This window comes from Cloeon dipterum, chromosome 4 (assembly GCF_949628265.1).
Source record: "Cloeon dipterum chromosome 4, ieCloDipt1.1, whole genome shotgun sequence".
Taxonomy (NCBI): Eukaryota; Metazoa; Arthropoda; class Insecta; order Ephemeroptera; family Baetidae; genus Cloeon; species Cloeon dipterum.
Window position 1 is genome coordinate 4878895 of NC_088789.1, and position 22808 is coordinate 4901702.

The window sequence follows — 22808 nt, forward strand, 5'->3', positions numbered from 1 at the left end:
GCAAGGTGCGCTGGTCGGGGATGCAAACGTAATACACAGCACAGGCAGTAGACTGTAACTTAAGCCCTAATTTTTTAAGTCCAATTCAGCGGCGGTGTCAGCGGTAGTCAAATTTAAAGTCAATAGCTGATGATGCTGAGCCATATTGCTCAGGAGGGCTCACGACTAGCTTTTTTTATCGGCCGTGACTCGCATGGGCTGCTCGCGCATACTTTTCAAATTTCCGCTACACAACAATATGATCATTGAATCTGTTGGTTAGATCCCATTTTTAATTTGATATAGGTGGATATTTGAATTTATTTTCGATAGAGGTTAAGGATATTTTTTCCAACAACTATATGAATACTAATTCAACACTAACACCAAATATATTATGTTTTACAGCTTAAAATATTAATTGTAGGCTCTTAATCTTGTTCAAAAAACTTTGCTGTAGTTATACATGTAAAAAATCAAATATTCTGCATTGGCTAACTTTTTGGTTAAAAATTCACAATATTTTCAGGACTAACAGTGCATTTGAGCGATGGAGCAAAGGTTTACGGCAAAAATACAAGAGCTAATCTAAAATCAGCTCTAAACGAGACAAAAAGAGCAAGCAACTCGACAAGCAGGGCTGACAGAAGCTATCTCAACCCTTACTTTTTGGCGTCTGAACCGTCTGGTTGTGATCTGACACCAAATTACTGCGATTTGCACTGCTGTTCTGATAAGGTAAAATTTTATCAGCAGTAATCTCCGGTAAAATCTATGCCATAAATAAGCACATTTGAAAATTGTATTACAATACCACTTCATAAATTTAGCGAGTGTAGCACCTTGCTGAAGCTGAAATCGATCTTCTCTTGCTATTTAACAAATACATACTTTATTTTGTTTAACCACGCACCCAAGCTGAAAAAGATTTTCTCTAAAATTAATCAATTGATTTTAGGACTGCAGTGCAAGTCAAAAAGCGGCTTTCCAATGCGTCACTGAGACAGAATTCAATGCAAAATCGAACTTTTGGAGCTGCAAGGAAAAGTCAAACCTGTCATCATGGCACGCCTTTATTTGCTATGTTACCGACAACTCGCCTTATTTGGGCCGCCACTTTCTTACACCCCCAGATCATGTGACCGACTACGCAAAGTTTTCAAAGTTGGCTGAAAATGTGTACCAGTTTCCAAGTGACAGCAAAGTGGACCTAGAGTCAAACCATCTGATTTACCAATTTGGATCAAGATTGACGCTTTTACCTAACAATCACTCGGAAGAGTTTCTTTCCATGCCAGACAAAATTCCCGGAACTAATTTTTGCTCTCGCGACAAGCCTATCCGCTATTTGAAAAATAGAAGAACGTACTGCCTACGCCACTTGACTGCAAAATCATGTGAGGAGCATCCAGTTTCAATTGAAAAGTTTCTGGATAAGACTTTGAGCAAAACTGTAAGCAGCCTGGAAGGGATGATTTCGACGGTCAACTTTTTGTGTATGAACAAAACTTCTGCAAGAAGATTTATGCGCATAATGAAGCGGGATTCGCGAGAGCTTGGATATTTTCTAAATTATGACTGGCGAGGGGAATTCACAAACTGTTCTGAGACACAGTTCTTGAGCTCATTTTTCGATCCAAGAACCAAAATTTGCTACAATTCCTTGCTTGGAGTTGATTACACAATTTTCTGGAATGGAACGAACATCACCAGCGTAGAAACTACTTTTCGCCTTGCTGATATTGATGTTTTGGAGTGGAGGATCAAAACTTCTCCCAAGTTCTATTTGAGTCAGCAGTTCAGTGTTTCGTTTCAACACGCTGAAAACACGTCTAGTGTTTCAAATGAGACGAACAGCAATTTCACTGAATTTGCCGAAATTGCTGCTGGCGTTCGCTCAGGAAATCCAGGATACCAAGATGGAAACAATTTGATCGTTGGCAACTTGTTTAACAGGTGTGTGAAATAAACAGATTACCTATGCACGCATCTAATTTTTTTGGTATATGCGTAGAATTTAAAAATTTTATATAGTTATTTCTTTAGTACATTTATCGATATCAAAATATAAATAAAAAGCCAATTTTTTTTAATGATCTTAATGAGCTTTTAATTAACAAATAAGGTTTTGCTTGTGCGTAGAAAAGTAAAATAATTTTGGACTGATTTATTTTTTGTGCTAAAGAATTCGTAACGCAAAGCTGTTTATATTTTTAAAAAAATATACGTAAAGCTTTAGGTAGATAATTCGTATTTATTTTGTCATTTTCCTCTTTAAAAGAACAATTAGTTTAAAAAACTTCACTTAGTACATAATTATACTTGCAGCACACACGAAAGCGGAAACGAGACATTTGAATGGGAGAATGGATTTCTCAACCTCTTCATATCCGGCCCTGGTGAGTACAGAGTTTGACTCCTTTTTATCATGTACTTAAGTAATCCAGTTCCAAATTGATCATAACATTAAAGATTCGATATAGACGATTCAGTTTTAATCCCGCTCTCGTTAGCGCAGTTATCATGCTCTCTATTACACCCGGTGTTGCAAATGTCGATTGTGTATGGATCTTTAGGGCTTATCTCTCCGTTCTCCACTTTCCGCAGCCATTCGCGAAATCGAAACGCTACCAAACTAACTCGATTGGCCCTCCTGACCGTGACATAACTTGGATCACTATGAATTGAAGCGTTGTCCGCTTGCGGCTCCGTTTTATTCTTTTTGCTTTGTTTTGGCATGACCACGGCTTCCGTCTTGGAGGTCCTCACCTTGACTACTCTGCTGTGGAGCGCGAGTAAAGTCGGTTTCCGCCAGAAGGCAAGAATGACGCTGAAAGCCCCGACCAACGCACAGGCGATTGCGATGACAACGAAAATTCCGATCCACATAGGCATACTTTTGTTGGTGAACCATGCTCTGGACTCCCACGCTGGCTTGATAGTGACACCTTTGCACTGCGAGGGTGTTTCAATTCTTTTTCCTTCAACCAGGCAGAAGACATACGTTTTCTCTCGTGTCAAGTTTTCTACTGCGTACTCTTTACTGAAGTTTTCTGCGCAATTCAAGCTGGAGATATCTTGAACGTCGTGCCAAACTAGGGTCAGACCCTGCTCCATGCTATCATTTGATATAATAACCACCTTAGGCTTTCCCTTCCCGTCATCTGGTAGTTCTTTGATAGTAAAATTGATATAATTGTGCTTCCTCTCGACAGTAGATTTCTTTTCTGCCAGACCGTATGTTTGGGACGCAAATGATTTGCACTCAAATTCAGCCAGTTCAGGAGGAGCTGTCGTGGTTGGCCTCGTATTTGTGGTGCTTGTGGGGGTCAGCGTTGTAGTAACCTCGGGGCATGCGGTGGTCATATCCGCCTCCAGAAGGGGTTTGCCTCTTTGCGACGCTGGCTCTGCGCATATCGTGACATTTTTTTCTTCTAACTTAATTTTGGAGTTAGTGTCATTCAGCAGCGTCTGAAGCCATTCCAAATGGCAGTCGCAGACCCATGGGTTATCTATCGATAGTAAAAGAAAGTTATATTCAAATAAACTCATCAGATGATTGCAATAATTAAATAATAACGTAAAATCTCCCTTTACAAGAGTCCACACTTAAATTATTAAGGTTCCGACACTCTGCTGCCATGGGGGTTCTTAGATTTGAAAGAAATTTGCTCTAGTAGCCTTCTACTCTATTTTCATTTAACTTACAGTAGTTGAAACGAAAAATATTTTACTAAAATAATCATTGATCTTTCGAGTTGAATATTTTTTGGACTACAAAAATTTGAAAATGTTCTAAAATTAATCCGGAATTTTGAAACATCCTTCTGGCTCACTCCCTTGTGTATTCTTATTCAAAAAATGTTATCCTACTCGGAATCCCTATTATATAAACACCATTCCTTGGTTTTTAATCCTAAAATGATAATTTAGCATCAAAGAACGTACCTTTCAAAGTTAACGAGACTTTTCTGCCAGAGCTCTTCATAGCATCAAACGTTCCGTTTTGAATTGTTTTTAGCTGGTTTTCCTTCAAATCGAGAATATTCAGTTTCCCAGATATTGTGTTGAATGTATCCACATCAATTGTGAGAACGCCAGAACGGCGTATAGTCAGACTCTCTACCATATTCAGTGCACCTAATTGGTTAGCACTAAGCCGATGCATGCCTTCTCCAGCAGAGTTGTATGAGAGGTCGACAAGCACCAGTGAATTCAAGTAGCCTTGAGAAGGGCCGATCATTTTTTCTAGGAGCTGTGCTTCATTTATTCCGCCTTGTATCTCAAAAACCTGCGTTTGATACGATTTAAAATAAAATCTAGCTTTAGGGCTTATTTATGAAATATACCTGGAGAGAATACTTGAAGGGGTCTAATATATGCTCATCCACCGACATCATAACGCCATTTCCACGCAGGTTGAATGCAGTGAGAGCCGTCAATCCTCCTGCGATTCCAGCGGTATAATGTTTGAGAGCCATATTCTGGGAAAGGGTCAGTTGTGTAAGGTTGGTGCCAAACGGGAAATTCGCAAAAGCACTGTCTTCAATCTTGTTCAATCCATAACAATCCTGAATTTCCAACGAAGATATCCCCGGGAAAGAAGTTTTAATCGTCGTTACAAACCAATTGGATGCTATTGTGTTGTGAGGAAAATACGTGTCAATAATCGACATCTGCCAAATTGGCGCCAGATAGCAGGATTCAGAAACCTGAGGAAATCAATTACTATTTTTTTTATACAATTGCGGCATGGGAACACAAAATTACCGATTGGTTTATGTACATTTCAGCTACTTGCTGTTGTATAAAGTCTCCAGGTTGAAATTCATCGTTACCGCTTTGACCGATATCTCGGCAAACCACTTTGCAATTTTCCGAATTATTTTTGCTCTCGAGCTCGCAAGAACCGCCAACATCGGGCCAGCCTGCAATGGACGGTCGCAGGGAATCAAGTGACCGCACGGATGGAGGTTTTGGATCGGTCTCCAGGCTGGGGTTGGAACTGTAAAGGTCGTCTGGGATCACCACAAGTACGGTGGTAATCAAGATGAGCAAGCAGGCGCACACGCCGGCCACATACAGGCTTACGCGGTGATTTGCCGGGGTATCAGTGCCGTACGTGAATATACTGCAAATCGGGTCCGAAAGGTGTTCAATTAGTTTAGACACACAAGATTTGCAGGGGAGCAAGGGAAATTCAATTTTGAACCAACTCGGTAATGGATTTAAAAGAAAAATTTCAACTGGGAAAATCTTTAAAACAAAAATTTAATTAATATTTGTATACCTTTCTTTGCTCTCTCGGATGCTTCCGCTCATTTCTGCAAAGCAAAAAATAGCAAATGAAATGGCTTTGTCAGTCCGAGAACCATATGCCACCCTATTTAACCCTTATCGTTGCAATCGGTGGCGATTAAGTTGTGTTTGGACTGGCTTATTTAGCCTATCAATATATGCCGCCAGTTAAATGCGAGGCACTCTTATCGTGATCTCATTGAAGTACCACTCCGAACCTTTCCAAATTCAAGCCGTATGAGTGCTACTGTTTCAAACAAGTATAAATTATCGTGTTTAATCTTAAACACTAATTGTTCGTCAAATGGATTTTCATAAAAATAAAAATTCCGTAAAGCTTGTTTTACAATTAATAATTTTATTTCGTTTAAGCGCACAACATATATAAATTTCTTGATTCCTCAAGTAAAATACACATTATATAATTGGAATATATCAAGACGCATGGTACGCAGTTCTTAAATTTATCTCAATAATGCTTCTCGTGTAGAGAGTATAATATAATGATGATATGTATCTGTATTTGAGTGTAAATATTAACACCGATTCACACAAGAGATATGTCAAATTAGTGAATTGTGGTGCTAGATATGTGTCTTCGGCCTCGGCGAGAGCGGATCGAAATGACTGAGCCACTTGGGCGAGGGCCGACCACTGTCTGACTTTTGGGCGCGCGACGGATGGAAAGAAAATCGGTCCTCGAGGAAGCGAGTGCCATTGGGCCGATCGGGAGGCCGATATTTGATCAATTTTACAGTGGATATGTATTTCATTGTGGTCGATGGTTGCGGGTCAAGAAACCCTCGGCACCAAAACGTTAAACACTCTAACAACTACACTCTCAATTGCTAATGAACAACTACACGCCTATTAGTAAGATTCCACACAGAAACTATAAGACTACCCCAGCAAAAACTAGATGCGTTCATTTAGTGATTCTAATTCATTGTGGCGATGGCTACGTAAAAAAATCAAGAATGCCGATCTGCGAATTCAAGTCTTTAGAATGGTGTTCAAACCTTTTCTTAAAATGCTTAACGTTATTGTGTGTACTTTACAAATCGAACGAAAACCAGAACATGGCGCTTGCGGCAATGGTAACTTACAATGCTTCCTTACCGACTATTTCATTATACACTAACAGTTATTTCGTGTTTGGTTCAACAGCATCCTGCCTCCTTGGAGGACAGCAAAGTGATATGCTCCAGAAAGACATCCAAAATGTGTGTGACATAGGTGTGAGAAAACCACAGACACATTGATATGTATTTCGTCTGATTAAATAGAGTTGTAAGGTCTTAATCTTGATATGTGTAAGGTTGAATAGACGCTAATTTGTGAATGTGTGTGTACGTTTGCTCAGAAGAGAAGGGGGCAGGTCATAGAGGCCGCCCAGGTGAGGGTGGCCAACGCCCCCAGCGACTTGGAACTGGACGACAGCCGTTCCAGGTTCTTGCCCACGCAGTTCATGCGGTCGAGCGGCAGGCTCTTCATGTTGTACTCGTGGCGTTCGCGCGTTAGCACGCACATGGAGTTCTTCTTCTGCATTATCTCGTCATCTTTGCCACGGAGCCGTCTTAGCCACTCCGTGTACCAAGTTAGCTCGCACGTGCACTCCAAGGGATTGCCTGCAACCAGAGCAGGGATTAGCTCATTTTTTTATTTTTAAGGGTTTATTTATAAGAGTTCAAATGAGGACAGCTGTCGGGGAGTATTGACGAAGTTTTGGTAAAACGCTATTTAAATTTCACCTGTAACGTCCAAATTCCGCAATGTATCCATCACTGGCTCCATGACTTCTTCTGGCAGACGGTCCAGCTTGTTATACTGCAAGTTTAGCTGCTCCAAGGAGTTCAAGTTCTCAAAAGTTAGTGCTGGCAAAGTTTTTATGCTGAAAAGGAAATTCACAATTACTATGATATGATAAAAAGCAGCGAGAAGACGTCTCCAAAATAAATTTGGCCTCATCGCCGCGTAGTTCTTTAACTAAATTTTCTTTCAAAGTTTGGTTGGTGATGCGCATGATCTCCGTGAGACGAATTTTATGCAACCCTGTTTTAATTTGCAATTAGTGCGGAAAATTTCCACAGTTCATAACGCGCGAATGAAAATAAAATTTTATCTCGCTGACCCTTCCTGCTTGCGTGAGAGATAAATTACAAAATTGGCACGCACAGAGCGAAAGCTCCAGAGGCGCAGAGTGGGCGTGCAAATTAAAGCAGAGGGTTATCCTCGTGAATGATTGAAGCGCCATCAATTAGCGAGGGGAGCTCGAAGCGTTTAATCACTAAAGCCGTGAATTTGTGCATGAACAGCAGCACGTTCAACCATGGAGCATTTCAATATTATGTTTCAGCAGCTATTTTAGTAAATTTGAAATGAAAAATAAACACGTCCATTAGCGGATTTAATAGAACAGATTTAACTAACAATAATTAAAAGCCTGCCTCTTGAATATTTCTATTAAATTCACACTATTTCCATCTTGTTATTTTAACGGATTTCATTATCAATTATTTTAATGTTTTGGAATAACAATTAAGGCTCGAATTAACAATATTGTTAATAAATTAGCAAAATGAGAGCAGCAAATTTAGATAAAGTCTGATCAAATTAATACGCATTTCGTTGTTATAATCTTAACTTCACTCAATTCATGCTTGTTTCCCGTAGATCATATTTTAATTTTAACTCAGAGCAAAATAAATCGATAATAATTTCAACATGTTAAGGCAATTAAATATAGCCTTGTTTCCTTTTTTTAGAATATATCCCCTTTTATGGTAAAACTTACTCGTTCTTCTGCAAATTGAGGAACGTGATTGAATCGCCAAATCCAACGAACGCGTCCTCCGCAACCACAGTGATGTTATTCGAACTGAGGTCCAGTTGGCGCAGCCTGTGCAATGACCTGAGCGCGTCGCTGGGGATTTCGTGGAGGTTGTTGTCACCCAGTCGCAAGTACTGCAAGTTCTCTGCGCATAAACAAAACAAAATCAACTATGCCGCCCCAGCCTTGGAATAGCACTCTTAGAATTAATTGCTTTTATTCTGTGACGCGCGCGCTGGAAATAATTAAGATAAACTGCGTGTTGTTGATTGTTGTTACGGCAGAAATAGAGCACCAGCTAGTGTTGTTTTAAAACTGCCCAGCGTTTTGTTGGAAACATGTGTGTTCAAGGGGAGCAATTACGTGTGCATGTACATGCCCATAGCCGACTGGCTATTGATTGGTCTTATCACGTGATGTGCATTTATATGTCGGGTGCGAGTGTGGTAGACTAAAAATACTACACACAAAGTGACTATATCTCGCCGATTCAGACCAAGTTGGGCGTCGGTTTGTGTGCATTGCATGCTGATTGCCCAGAGACTCCCGATTTCTATTTAATCGCCAATCTAGACACGCAGATTACCTTCCGACCAGGGAATTATTTGATTCTTTATTCCAGGAACGTGATCGTAGAGGGTGTTACGTGAATAATTTCCCTGGTGCGAACTCACCTTCGATTCCCACAAACGCGTCGGCATCGACTCTGGAGATGCCGTTTCCTTCCAACTCGAGAGAGTTTAGTCTAGTGAGGGTGGCGAAGGCTCTAGCTGGGACGACTCTCAAGTGGTTGTGTGCCAAGACGAGCGAGTCGAGATTTCCAAGACCTGTATAATGTATTTTTATTTTATTTTCTAGATAATGGCTGGTCGATTTTATTTGCGGAAAGAGGACTTCAATTTTTCTTAGGGGGGTTTTGAAAATGTTCCCTTAGAAAAAGTATGGTAAATAAAAAGCGATTTTTTTAAACACAGTACAATTTTAATCATCCCTCCAACGGGAAATATTGTTTTATTTTTAGCTACAATATCTAGATTTTTAGCAGCAATTTTTGCTATTGGTCTTTAGCATGATTTCATTTCATTCTTTTATTTCTATCTCGAAAGAAGTTACAGAAGTTAAATTTTCGTATTCTTGAATATAAAATTAACAATTCTTTTCAGTGGCAGTCTCATCATGAATATTTAAACCGAAAATTACCACCTCTAGGGACAATTTAGCTGACAATCTTAGGCTGAAGGCCCACTGTGTACGCCCTGCAGAAAACTAAGTTGCAAAAGTTTTTTGTTTGAGTCCCTGTTGCGGGAAGCCTCTTTTCTATTCGCATGCAAATGCCCATCGATCGACCTTACCTTCAAAGTCTCCCTCATTAATCTCGGTGATTTTGTTCTCTGGCAACTCCAGCTTATGCAAATTCTCCAGAACCGACAGCGCCGCTGTGGGTACCGAGTTCAAGTCGTTGCCTCCCAAATTCAATCGGCGCAGCTTCCTGTCGATCGGGAAAAAATAAATTCAAACGGGGCGCGTGCAATCCTCGCGGGAGAGAGAGAAAAACCCACTTTTCCAGCCCCTTGAAAGCGTCCTGGTCGATGTTGCTGATCCGATTCTCGTAGAGGGTGAGAATCTCAAGGGCGTCCAGCCCTTCGAAGGCCCTGGCATGCACAGTGCCGATCCTGTTGTGGTTCATGTTGAGGATCAGCAGCTTGTGCAGCAGCTTCAGAGCTGAGGTCGGCACCAGCTGCAGAGAATTCTGCGAAAAGTCCAGCTGCGTGAGGCCCTTGCCCACCGAGCTCAGAGATGTTTCCTCCACTACCGCCAGGCTGCTGTTGTGGATGGTCAGGTGTCTGATATCCAGACTGAGGAAAACGAAACTGGCAACAAAGATCAGGCAGTTAAGATTAAGATACAGTTAGTTTTGTTTTGGATGTAGTTTATTATTTCATAATGTCAATTTTGTAGAGTTTGCAGTGTTAAATTCACCCTTGAAGTTTAGGCAGGTTGTTGTGACGCAGCTTGAGGTAGTAGAGGACCACCTGGCGGCCCTTGAGCACGCCCATCGCTTTGGAAATGTGGCTGAGGTCGGTGAACTCGCACAGCAGGTCGAGACCATTCTTCTTGACGTTGCAGATGCACGGGCTGATCTCGTTGTACGCGGGGCACTGCGACGGGGCCCCCAAGACCCCCACACTCAAACACAGGCCCAAAGCCAACAGCAGCCACACAGCCACTCGCTCTGCGAAATTAAATGACAACATTTGTTTTTAACGTGGAAAATGGCTTTGTGTAACAGCGGTGCTTTGAAAAATTACTTTCGCGTGTGTGTGTTTTGTTCTACAAGGCGGCACCGTTTGGGCTCACTAATTTCCATATTGCACGAAAACTCGCCGAGGGTTTAATTACATCACAGCAACGGATCAAACAAAAAGTTAATCATGTTTTTTGAAAGCCGCCAACTGCCTTTTGTTTTGCGCAGTTGGCTGTGTAATAAGTTCAGATCAACCTGTGTGACACTTTTAATTGGTGTTTGGGTAGATCGTGACACTGAAAATATTCTTTGATATTTTACAACTGCAAAACTTTGCTTAAATTTAATATATTTTCAGTGTGAAGACGAAAAAACTGCTGGCTTTTCGAATATCATGTAAAAGACAGAGGGATTTACTATTTTGCAAAGATATGCTTGCTGAAATAACTGAAATAACCTAATTAGTTGACAATGTTTTTTAGAATTATGCGGGAAATTGTTGAACAAACAATCAGCGTCATTTTGGTTTGTAATTTCAAGTGGAGTCAAACAAGAAAACTTTATTCAAATGCTCGTTTTTACTGGAGGCAGAAAATCAACATCAACCCTAAAATTTATCAAAGGTAAACAAGCCTCTCTGGACGCTGGAAAATTTAGCAATGAGTGCGTGCGTTTGCAAAAAGTCGATTAATGATTTTCAAACACGAGACAAGCATCCAGCGGCACTCGAAAAAAATTATTCTCATGTTTAGCCGAGCAAGCAAAATATACACGCAAAATGCCAACAAGTTCAACAAATATCAAATTCTACCCCCTGCGTACGTGCATTTGCATACCTATTCTGTTCAGCACAAGTTGAAGCGTGTTTGTGAGCAGGCGGAAAATTGATCTGTCGAAGAAAAGTTGTTGCAAAAGTGTTCGCCACTGTGCTGGCTTCGCAATAATAAACTCTTTTGTGCCGGGCACGGCACCGCGGGGGCTTCATTTTATTGGCAGCCCTGCCCAAGCGACGGCCCAGCCGGGTATGAAATTTCATACTTTATTAAACCATCGCTCGTTTTGTAATATGATTTGGAAAAAGATAAAGCGCGTGCGGTGGGATGCTGGCCGCACCGCACCAGGTTTTGTTGTGCTTCGGAGCGAAAACTTTTCACACAAATCCCTGGCGGTTCGCGTTTCAATACACGCTTGTGATGCCGTATATATATGCGAGAATAATAGGCAAATGAATCTCTAGAGAGGTTAAATGAACAAGTGAGCCAAGCGTGGCAGCTCTGGATATATATATTTATGTGAGCTGTTTCCTCTCAAATATTCTGTTTGGTGGTTTCACTTTACTGTATCAATTTTTTCCCTAATTGGAAAATTGAAAACAATCAAGCAAATTTACAGTTAATAGTGATTTTTATTTTGCTAAATGATGGCTCCGATGAAAATTTGAACTACCAATAATTACAAAATTGCCAGAAGTTTCGCTTTTACATTTTTTACCGGGTCAAATGATGCGATCAATTTGCAAAACATGACACTGGATTAATCTTGAACAAACTTCCCACCACTTATTTTCAGAGATTGAGATCTTCCAAGCAGCCTTAATTGCCTCCACTGAAGTTAGACAACCTGCTGCAGAGCTGCTACGAGCAGGTTGCATAATCACAAAACTCTGCCCCGTAACAACAAGTTGCTCAGGACGATATAAGTTTTCATTAAACTTATCGCACCGAGATTATAGGAATCTACTCGACAAAGTGGGGTTACGGCGCAGAACTTGACTTAAATTTACACACGCGGGAGAGTTGGAGCGACTGCAGTGCGGCTTTAAACAAAACAGACGGGAAATTATGCTAACAAGAAAGGGTCGGCGCGAGTGAATTTCGCGTGACAGGAAAAGGGGTAGCCGCCCCTGCGAGCGATTTGCGAGACTCACCTGGCGAGCGGCGTGGCTGCTGCCTGGCCATGCTGTTCTAGTCTCTCTCCGCCTCACCACCTCCACCCCTCTCGGTTGACGTGATGGCCGTTGTACTGCTAGCACCGAAATGCACCACCGGCCATGCGCCGGTGTCCGCAACCCTTCACTTCAGTCCCTGCGGGCACACGAAAGCACACTATATAAACACTCGAAAACGGCGTGTGCACACAATTTATTAGCCCGGAAAAGGCAGGCGGGCGGAAAAAATGGCCTAGCGAGCGCGGTCGACCAAACGATATCCTGTTCTGAGAAGAACCATCCGCGCGCAGAGAATTTATTGGGATTTGATGGGTAGTTACGACTGAGTGTGTTGTTACGAGCATTCAAAGTTATGCATTTGCGATTTCATTGGGTTCGTCACATGGTAAAATTTATTGCAATATCTAGATTTTCTTGGATATTTTACGTGTAGCAAAATTATTAATTTAAAGGGCATTAATCAAATGATGAGATTTCCAGTGATAATTTGACAGCTATGATGCTGCTGCAACTTCATGTAAGAACTTCATATCTAGAAAATATTTCAAAAGTTCATTTTTTTACAAAAAATATAGATAAAATATATATTTATGAGATTTAGGTATTTACATATGCGTTAAGTTTCAAAAACCGGTAAGGCATGATTTTAGAATTGATCTCCATTTTTTTAGTTTTCCTTGCCATACGTGCATAATTTAATTAAACTAGAAGCCTGCTCGTATCTTTTTAATTGCTGCTGTGACCAGTCATTTTCAGCGGTTGCTTATCTGTGGGGCGTGGAATGCTTTAAAGTGTGTTTATGGGCTTTTATTTAGTTAAATTTTACCGCGGCCTCAAGAGTATTCTTTCACAATGCAAACATCGAATTTTTTATTTGAAAAAGTATATTACCTACTTTGTTAGCTATAAAATATTTGCTGTTCCACCCAAGTTTTGTTCAGTGTTTGACTTACGGCTGAAAAAAGGGAGTAAGCTATTTTAATTAAAATATTTACCTCTAACTAACCAAAAGAAAACAAAACAGGTCACATACGTATATTGACTTATCATTGGAAACAGTAAGCGCACTAAAATTTAGACAGGTGCTCTTCCCAAACTTCAGAGAGCAACCCCATTTGAATACTGTAAAACCCTTATAATGAAATACAAACAAGTTTGCAATGCAGAAAGAGCCGGTTGGTTTCCTCGGAAGCGTTACAGCAAACACAAACACGCATGATATTCATCTCAATCGACGCTTCGTGTGCCAAATTAACGCGGAATTAGCATGCGCTAAAGCTATGCGCAGCGCAACGAATGAATTATGTATTCGGCAGTTGCACTACCGGCGGCCTTTCGCAATTTGCCCCTAATTATTTGCTTCTCACGCCACGTGGGTGCGTAGGCAGGATTTTGGTGACTCGCATAACTCGGCAATCCTTTTGTGTTTGTGAGCGTCAGTATTGGACTCACGTATTTGCGTACGCCCTACGCCCTTTACCGCCCGCCACGTCAAGTTGGCCTCGCTCAGAAATTCTGCCTGCGAGTCAGCTGCACGCGCGTTCGTTAAATATTCGAAACAAATTGGACGTTGGCAATCGCATAAAATATACACGCACAGTCTGGTGTTTTGTGCAGCCTGTGAAATGGCTTTTGCTGATCTGCTCCCTTGGGGCGCCACTCTTATCGTGCCCAGCCCGTCTCATAACACGGGCCTTTTGTTACGAACGAGGTGGAAATCGCCTGCCTAGGGCACGTGACACGGTTAGCATAATGAGAGGAAATTTGAGGCCACGTTGTCAAATTTTGATAATGTAACAGCGTTATTAACCCCCTGCAGCCCCGCAGCAACGATTTTCATTCGACATATGTTTATTAAAAATTCATGTTGAGACAGACAAAAAGGCAAAACACGTTAGTTTGAAAGAAACAATATTTTCCAAATAAATGCCTGTTCTCCAAGTGGTTCATTATCAGAATTATTTAACTTTTATTAAGAGTGCATTATTTAATTAAAAATAGCTAGTGTACTTGATGCAAGCCTTTTAATTATATTCTTCGAGTCCACAGAACATCACACTGGCTTAAAATAAACAGGATGAGTCTTCCTCGAAATACAGCGATGGCAATAAAGTTCAATCCAGCTTCGGAATGATTTGACGTTTTCCTGACATAGCTTGGTGCCAGAACTGAAGGCCGGTAATTGTATGTGTTTCGTATATAGTTCCTTTTCGTCTTTCTCCTCTATGTATTCTGTACGTGCGGCGAAGAGCGGTTCCTACACAGTCAGCAAGAAAGCCGCCGCCGCAGCACGTTGCAGAGACGACGAACTGTATGAGTGAATTACTATTCACTCGAAAGCAAGACTAGAACCGTGTAACTCAGTCAGCTACTTGTTCAGCGGTTTTCATCGCCTGTAGAAAGAGGAATTTGATTGATTTTCCTGCGGGAAAAATGATTTTCCGAATAATAACCATCATCTTCTCGTAAGAGGCATATCTAGCGCCACCGATTTCAAAGTTCGCAAAAAAACTCCAGTTTTAGATAAAGATAAAAATGATGGCTAAGAGAATTATTTTTATATAAAAGCATAATTCCAAAATGAATTTGTAACACTCAAACTTATACAAGTAAGTTTATCAACACAATATACCATTTTTAGGAATTAAATATATAAAATATGAAATTTCCATAAAATTTGCAATAGGCCACAATCATTGGAAAAAAATTCTGCCAGCACCCTGAAGATTTTTATGGGAAAACGAGCAGTAATGTTGTACGGCATGAACACAAATTAAATTGAGTAATATTTTAAAAGTTATAAATATCCGTGCTGAAAAAAGCTCTTCTGAATGAAATGAGTTTGCATATCAAGTATCTGAGAAAAAGTTTGGGAATCAAACTTAAAGAAAACTTTATTGGCCTTGCTAGTAAGCACCTCACTTGTGACGTTCAATTTAGCTGAAGTGGAAGCGTCGAGCAGTGCAAATGCAAACATATCTGCGTCTCAGCCAGCCAAATTGCAAGCTTGACAAATAGGCGTCGTCGCGAGCACAGTAGGCCGGAGTCAAAGTCGCAGTTAAATATTAATGGGCATTACGCCACCGCCGACGCCGCGTTGTATGGGGTCGGCGCATCGCATTAGCCCCCGAATATAAGCATGCAGTCATGGCAGACTTGTTACATCAAAATGTGGGATCGATGACGTACGGAATGAATACAGGAAGAGCTCCATTCAGACGCTTGATTGACCCCAATCTACTTTATTTCATGCGCACCAGTTAAGTCGCGTGGCCTCCCGCGCAGCTCCATGCCTTTTCGCTTTCCATTGAAATCCGCAGCAACTTTTCAGCCCTTCTCCACAAGAAAAAAATAAGTTGAGTGGAAATTAGCATTGAGTTTAGCACCGAGTTTGAAAGAAGAGAGTGATGAAAGGGGCTAAGCGAGTTTTTTTGTGCATTTAAAGCTTCTATGGAGGTGAATCAGCTCTTTTAAAAGTTGTCAACGCAGTAAAACGTTTATGATTCCTTTATATAACAAGCCAACTTGGTATCCGAATTTATTATTCCTTTCCGAGAAATGTGGCTCGGAAGGAAAACTCGTGAAAAAGAGAGGGGAAATTATAAATGCGTAACCAGCAAAGAAGGAATTTGTTATCAAAAGAACCTTTCACAGGAAGATCGGAGGAAATATAGGGCTGCTTCGTGCATAATGCAAAGAATCAAAATCCCCTTTCGTAATAGAGCACGCGGATCTATCAGCATCCACTTTGTATTGAGCTGGTAAGTACACAGCAGGCGAGGCCATCGCGCAGAGAGTGAAATATATACACGACGAGAAGAGTGTATACATTTTGTGCGCGAACAAAGGCTGGGGCAGGAGCATTATTGACGCCGTGTCTGCTTCTAATCCGCGACGCCCTCCTTAAGGGTTAAGTGCTGCTCGCCGGGCTGATCGGTGGGGACTGATTTCCACTAGCATGCAGGTCGACACCGTCTGACCTTTTAAAAATGCAAACACCCTATCCCATTTCGCGGCACCAGCTGCGGGGTGGCTCGTAAATTCCGTTCTCACTCAACGTGCGCGCCCGACGTAATGCAAAATCTCGCGGGAATACATGAAAAGGCGCAGCACTCCGTGAAAATAAATTTGCTAAGCGCGGCAGCCACAGAAACCGCAGCCAGGAGCGGGAAAAAATCACCTAACCATGCGCACGTGTTGTTATGAAGACGGCGAAATTTATGAAAGCGCCACGCCGAGCAGCGTCGTAATCCAGTCTCTTTTCGCCCCTTTTGGCGACCAACGTCTTCTCCGCCAAATTGTCTGCCGCGCTATGTTCTTTAAACCGCTCACTCTGCTCGGCCTATTTGCATTTTAATTAGACTGCTTGACAAAAAAATGTCTTTTCTCTTTTTTAGTAGAAGCACATAAAAAGGACAAACAAATGATAGATTATTCACATAGAATTATAGCTATTTTAAACTTTATAAAGAGGAACCTTAGCAAATGATATAACGATTTTTTTACGGAAAAGCAAAAGTAATTAATTATTAGGCCAATATTTACTGTTTCTATATTATTTTTGATAAGGAAAAAATCCAAAGATTTTCAATTACTTGTATGAGAATCGATAAAAAAACATAGAGATGCTGTCTCACCTGACTTGTTGATGGTCCAAAAATTAAATTTCTGTAAGGCCGAAAAAATAAAATGGATTCTCAATCTGTTTTGAGAATGAGGATGCGCTGAGAAGGACAAAATTGAAGAGGAAAAATCCATCCTCATTTTCAAGATATTTAATATTCACTATTTGATGTCATATGTGTATAAAATTTATTTGTTCAATCTTTCCTTTGTTATATAAATCCGCCTTCAGCACATTGCTGTAGTAGTGTTTAAATATATTAGTTAACAGAATTCTCGCGAAGGAAAAATTAATATCGTGGGTGTAGATTCCACAATAAAGAAAATCCAATACGCTTTCAACGATATCATTTCTCTTCCTAGAACTGATCCTTGCTTCTAACCAAGCAAAGCAATAAAGGTTGATTTCTAGCAGCAGCAGGGGATTAATATATTTCGCTCCTCGTTTCAATTGATCCGCATAAAAACAAACAGCGGATAAGCCGTACGCTCCGGAGGGCAGTTTGAATGCAAATCCGCGAGTGCAATTCCTGCATCAGACAACGAGAGATAACGCCGCGACAGGTGGAACTTGAAACCATCGCGCTTTACAAGAATGCATTCATATTTCTCGCTTACTGGCGTAAGACACGCGAAATAACGTTTTCTTCCGTGCCGTCAGCGAGCGTGCGCTTATTTCGTCTAAAGTATTTAATTGCTCACGCTCCGTCAGAGAAGAATTCACAACCCTTTCGGCTCGATTCGTGAGGCTCCAGGTGAGCACCAACAAAATGAGGCCGCATGCACGTAAATTTTATCTAGAGCGCCGACGACGAAAGGAAGGAAAAGCAGACCGGTTTTCTCAACGTGTTTGCCCACTTTTACTTTAACGAGTCCATTTCGGTCGAGGAAGCGGGGAAATTTCCACATGCAATATCCCCCTTCATCAGCTCCGGAATTTAAAATTTATACCCTTACGTTAGAAATGCCCGTAAAACTGAGAGAAGACTGTGTTGAGCTCTTATTTGCATACTTTTATGACCCCTTTGGAAAGTTTCTTTATTCAAGTAGATTTTCCTGCACTACCTTATGCCTATGGTGAGTGAGATATTTTTTATATTTATTGCCACATTAGTCGGATTTAGCAGTCAAAGCGATCGGCAATATCTAATTTTCTACTATTTCATCATTGACATTCATCCCGGCAGGCGCAGTTCAATCAGCGCCTTCATGAATAATTCAGAGTGCACTGCCGCCACACGCATTGATTTATCCATTTGTGCGCAGATTTTTATAGCTTTAAATCAAACACAAAATTAATTGGTTTTGCCTGTCTCGTTCATATGTGGACATAATTTGGAAAAATTGATATTTCCCGGACGAGAGCTTTTTACCCAAACGATGATGTATTATTATTTCAGTATTTTGTCCTTCCATTTCAAACAGGCGTCCCTTTTGCCGCATGCGATTTTATCCGCGCCTTGTCGTCAGCATACACGCTTCCAACTATAAGTTAAAAAGCAAACACCCACATCGTCGCGTGTCATTTTGAGATATGAAATATTTGCTTCAGGGGGTGTGAAAAATAGGCAATTTCAAAGGTAATTTGAAAATGTAAACGTAAGTAGGAACTAGCCGCAAGACGCAAACCTGATCGAAAATTATTTCTCCCTGAGTGAATATGAAGATGAGCAGAAGCGAAACACAAAAAAGGAAAGACAAAATGGCTCTACTCTGTGTAGGAAATTAATTCTGAACGGTTATAGTGAAAATTCTACGAGGAAAAAATTCAGTTTCTCTTTAACTTAAATATTAAACCTGTTGTTATATACTTTGTCTGTCATAACAAAGAGATTCAAAATTCGAGTCGAGATTTAGTGTAAATTTTGGGAACAACTATATGCACAGAAAGAATTGGGTCTTTCAGACGACAGTTTTTTTAATAATTCTTATCATGACATGGATGCTTTAGAATTTAATGAAGGAGTGAGTTCATTTTCCATGATATTATATAATTATGCGGTTGAAATAAAAGCTCGTGACTTTAAATTTGCTCGTGTTGAGCAACCAACAGCCTATTAATCATTCAATAATCCAACTCCAAAAGATTTCCCCTATTGGATTTTACTTGCCGACTGACTATTTTTCACATCCCTTTTTCCCGCATATATGGAAAGGATGTCAAATAAATTGAGAAAAGCAGCTTCGGCCGCGCACCGGAGCCAACACGGGTTTGCAATTACATTTACGTTGGCAGCCCGGTGGTTGGTTGGCTGCCTCTGTGGCTATGGGAACCTGCAAGCATAATTCCATTTATGGACGCCTGCATGCCACTTTTGCACCAACGTATGGCTTGCGTCCATCGATCTGCGTTTCTCTCGACTCTATCTCATTCCCTGCCGTTGTGCGAAATAGAATACCCACGGCGTAGGCGAACGACCTCGAACATGTTTTGCATTTTTTACGCTTTGAAAATTTATTCCAGCCCTTGTTGCTGCTTTCAGAGAAGGGTGTGGTTTTATTTGATTTTCTGCTTTGCCATCGTATGGCAGTCAAAGTGGTGCTTAATGTTGTTTGCTGCGCCTTTTTACAAACGAAATATGTTTTTGTCCTGGCTCTTTGAGTTTCATTCTGTCGTTTGAATTAGGTAAAAAAAATTGTTTGAAGAGTTTTAATTTAAAGTTCTGGCTCAATCCCAGGAGCCAAGATTTAGATGGTTTTATTAGGCTTTAAATTTCGAGTCGTCTTTGATTTTTAATTCGTGAAGGAAAAAATAGCGTTTCCTGGTTCTACGTGAAATTGCCTGAATTGAACTCACGCAAACAAAGTTTTAACACCTGCAGCCACAAAATATCCATAAAAACACTCACAACGTTGCAAATGTACCCTCCAGCCTGTTGATCTCATGAGAGAAAAACTCTAAACGAGGGATCGTAAAATGTGAGCCAGCAGCGTCAATTTCCAAGCGCAACCCTTGTGTGCGGGGTAAACAAAAAGTCCTATAAATCAAAAGCGATCGAAATAAATTCCTGCATGAAGGTAAATGAATTTCATACATTTACAAAATCTACTTTGCGTGTTTCGTGTGCAAATTGTTGCTCGTGGGGGCGACTAAAGTGGCAGTTTGCGCTGATTGGTCTCTTAATGCGCGGATTGCGTGGATGGGTGGCTGGAAAAGTGCAGAGTGCGCGCCTGCCCGGCGGGGGAAGACGCGAGAGAATGTGTGTGTGTACCTGCAATGCAGTGTGCAGATCGATACCATCGAGTAACAGGTCTGGCGCAAATAAAGACCACCCACGCCTGCAATACTGTGCGCGGCGCAGTAATTGAAATTACTGATTGCACTTCACTGCTAGCAGAATCTGCAAAAGTCGCCGCTCACGAGTGATATATGATAGCCGTAGTAATTGCTTTCCCGCGGCGATGGGGCTGTTTATCTAGATCTCTTAGTTGCTTCCGCACCCCTCGTCCTAGGGCCTTTTGGCGCTGAGTGAGTGGGGTTTGGTGTGAGCAATTAAATGGTAAAGCGATCAGTTATACTCCATTGTTGCAAAATATGATTGAACATCACAGCCACAACGAGAGGTTGGGTGGAGTGAGCGGTAATCTCAAGAAATATTTTACTCTGAGGTTTTTTACTTCAAAAATTTTTTTATTTTATTTACTTTAATATTTTAGGTGTATTCTCTTCTCTATCCTTTCATTTAGATAATAATTTACCTTATGAACCTAATCAACGAATTTTAATTAATCATCTTTGTCCAAGATTATTTATTTGCTTAAAATTTTCAATTTAATTAAATGATATGAATCTGCGTGCTCAATGTGGATAAACTTGAGCCGCTCTGCTACCTTTCCCACCACATCAAGCCGGCACAGGTTGCCTGATTGTAAGATTCAATTTGCGTTGCCTCCGGCAAACCGACCAAATTCTCTTGGCGAACTCCAGCCGCCAGCTGAAAACACCACGTTGCAATGCAAACTGGTAACATGCAAGAGCTTTCATCAGTCGTTACTCAATTACATGGTGGCAGTCCGTGTTTGCGATTCAACTTCTGCGTGTGCTTTCAAGCATCCTCTCTTGGAGTTGGTATAATCAGTGGAGAAAATTCACACGGAAAATCGAGGAATGAGCAATTATTTATGCGGCTATGCAACCGGTTTGATTCCGCTGCTCGGCAGGTTGCGTGAAACGAGCGCGCTAAGGGTTCGCTTTTCTTGGAAACGCGGTGGGGCGTTGGAGAAACGGTGGGGTTTTTGCGCTGATGATTGATCACTCGCCGCTTTTGCGCTGTCTGGCAGATATGAAAGAGAACAGGTGTTTTTCTTTCTCCGTGATGTTTTGACCTTAAAAAAGCATACAACATACGTTACTGGATGAGGAAGCGGGATATAGAATCGGCATTGATCAGAACGGGATTGATGTTTTATTCAGAGCAAAATATGACAAAGCACAGTATAGTGTGCCTCTTCCAGAGATATAAATTCCCTTTTATATACTGAATTTAAATTTGATGAAATTCGTTGCATGGTAAATGCATTTTGTATGATTGTGCTCTCCATATATTTGCTACTCCGGCCATACGTTAGAAAACTATTCAAATCACACCACAAGGATTAAATTTAATTAACATTCGTGTTAATCACACAGTGAGAGTTTAGCAACTTCTGAAGCATGGTATTTTACCGCTGGCCCCAAGCCGCAAATACAGTGGGCTAAATCAAAACAATCGCGCGGCCACGAAACCGTCTCCTGAGAAATTAGAGTTTAATGCGTTGTCACAGGTCACTTGACCTGTTGAGTTTGAATCGTAATGGTATTCCTGGTTTGCGTTCTCGCCCGCGGTCAAACGACGAAAGTGGCATAGCATGCATAATAAACACTTCCTGCGGGCTGTGCAGTGCACCGACCGAATCGTTCAATCCATTAGTGCACGTTACTGTTACGAGACGCCTCGAGGAATTTCGAATGTCAGAATCAGTATAGATTTTACCTTTCCATACGCGATCAATCATTTCGGGGAAAGTGCAGAAAATCCGAACGGCTCCTCTCTATGCTTCGATTGATAGTTCTGCCCCGGGGAAATGGAGCTATGCTGGTGGAAAGCCGGTTGGGAATGCTGATGTGTTAACTTTGAACCCTCTGAGCCTTGGGGAAAGAGGAATTTCGGATACGCTTCGGGTCGATATTCAATTGGGCAAGAAATTTTCGCCCAGCTGTGTTCTATTCCCGTAAAGGGTTGGCGTTTGTGAATTATTAAAGAGGTTATGAAATGCAGCAAATATGTTGCTACTGTCCTAATTTTGTTCATAAAATTATTTAAAATCACACGCTGCCACGAAATAATATTTATCTAAGCACAATGAAATTGCTGATTTGCATTCTACCATTCAAACAAAATGAAATAATAATAATAATTGGCCTGTTATCCAATTTAAAACAACATTAATCTCTCTCAAATATGACCTTTCGTTTCAATTGCACAGAATTGCTCCTAGCGAGCTAATATCATTAAAAAAATACATTACAAAGCATCACGTTACTCTCATCATTTGGTTTTGATCTCATGAATATCATTTTTCACGGAGGGACGGAAATAAATTCAGCACAAAGCTAAAAACGTTTGCTAAAATTGGCAGATCATCGCTTTTCCGCCTCATTTCCTCTGGTTTGCTTATGGAACTTGTGCTCACAAGGCAGACTACATAAAGAAGACAAAAGGAGCATCGTTAATGGCATCCTTTGTTAGTTCAAAGCTCGCCAATACATAAAAGGCAAAATCTGGTTTGGGCTGCATTTGATGTGTTGTCCCACACAAACGTCAAACGCACTGTTACATATACATGTGCGTGCGCAGGTCTATTGCCACAAAGAAGCAATTACCATCTCGTATTCAAACATGTAA

The 22808-nt window shown here is 41.0% G+C and overlaps 3 protein-coding genes across 4 annotated transcripts in view; 1 reads left to right on the plus strand and 2 right to left on the minus strand.

Annotated features, from left to right (window-relative positions):
- LOC135941760 (tectonic-1-like) overlaps positions 1-22808 on the plus strand; it is a 42684-nt gene that overhangs the window by 456 nt on the left and 19420 nt on the right. For both annotated transcript variants that reach the window (XM_065487459.1, XM_065487460.1), the window contains exons 2-4: positions 509-717; positions 938-1935; positions 2308-2378. In XM_065487459.1, coding sequence (XP_065343531.1) covers positions 509-717; positions 938-1935; positions 2308-2378 — 1278 coding nt within the window. The remainder of the gene's footprint in view (positions 1-508; positions 718-937; positions 1936-2307; positions 2379-22808) is intronic.
- On the minus strand, positions 2446-5388 carry LOC135942164 (uncharacterized). The gene is made up of 5 exons (XM_065488148.1): positions 5270-5388; positions 4750-5110; positions 4329-4691; positions 3928-4270; positions 2446-3386 (listed from the first exon to the last, which is right to left on the minus strand). The coding sequence occupies exons 1-5, from the start codon at positions 5299-5301 to the stop codon at positions 2446-2448; spliced, it is 2040 nt and encodes a 679-aa protein (XP_065344220.1). The 5' UTR covers positions 5302-5388.
- Positions 5616-22808, minus strand: part of LOC135942677 (nyctalopin) — a 32982-nt gene continuing 15789 nt past the window's right edge. The window contains exons 2-9 of the mRNA XM_065488934.1: positions 12280-12436; positions 10088-10340; positions 9667-9978; positions 9460-9596; positions 8782-8934; positions 8072-8252; positions 7029-7168; positions 5616-6905 (exon numbers count right to left, since the gene is read on the minus strand). Coding sequence (XP_065345006.1) covers positions 6637-6905; positions 7029-7168; positions 8072-8252; positions 8782-8934; positions 9460-9596; positions 9667-9978; positions 10088-10340; positions 12280-12310 — 1476 coding nt within the window. The 5' untranslated portion in view covers positions 12311-12436 and the 3' untranslated portion in view covers positions 5616-6636. The remainder of the gene's footprint in view (positions 6906-7028; positions 7169-8071; positions 8253-8781; positions 8935-9459; positions 9597-9666; positions 9979-10087; positions 10341-12279; positions 12437-22808) is intronic.

Bases quoted from the DNA above. Each gene is read 5' to 3' on its own strand.
- LOC135942164 (XM_065488148.1), bottom strand. From the start codon at position 5,301: ATGAGCGGAAGCATCCGAGAGAGCAAAGAAAG. The intron at 5,111-5,269 runs GTATACAAATAT...CCCGATTTGCAG, and splicing joins ATCCGAGAGAGCAAAGAAAG to TATATTCACGTACGGCACTG. The intron at 4,692-4,749 runs GTAATTTTGTGT...TGATTTCCTCAG, and splicing joins AAATGTACATAAACCAATCG to GTTTCTGAATCCTGCTATCT.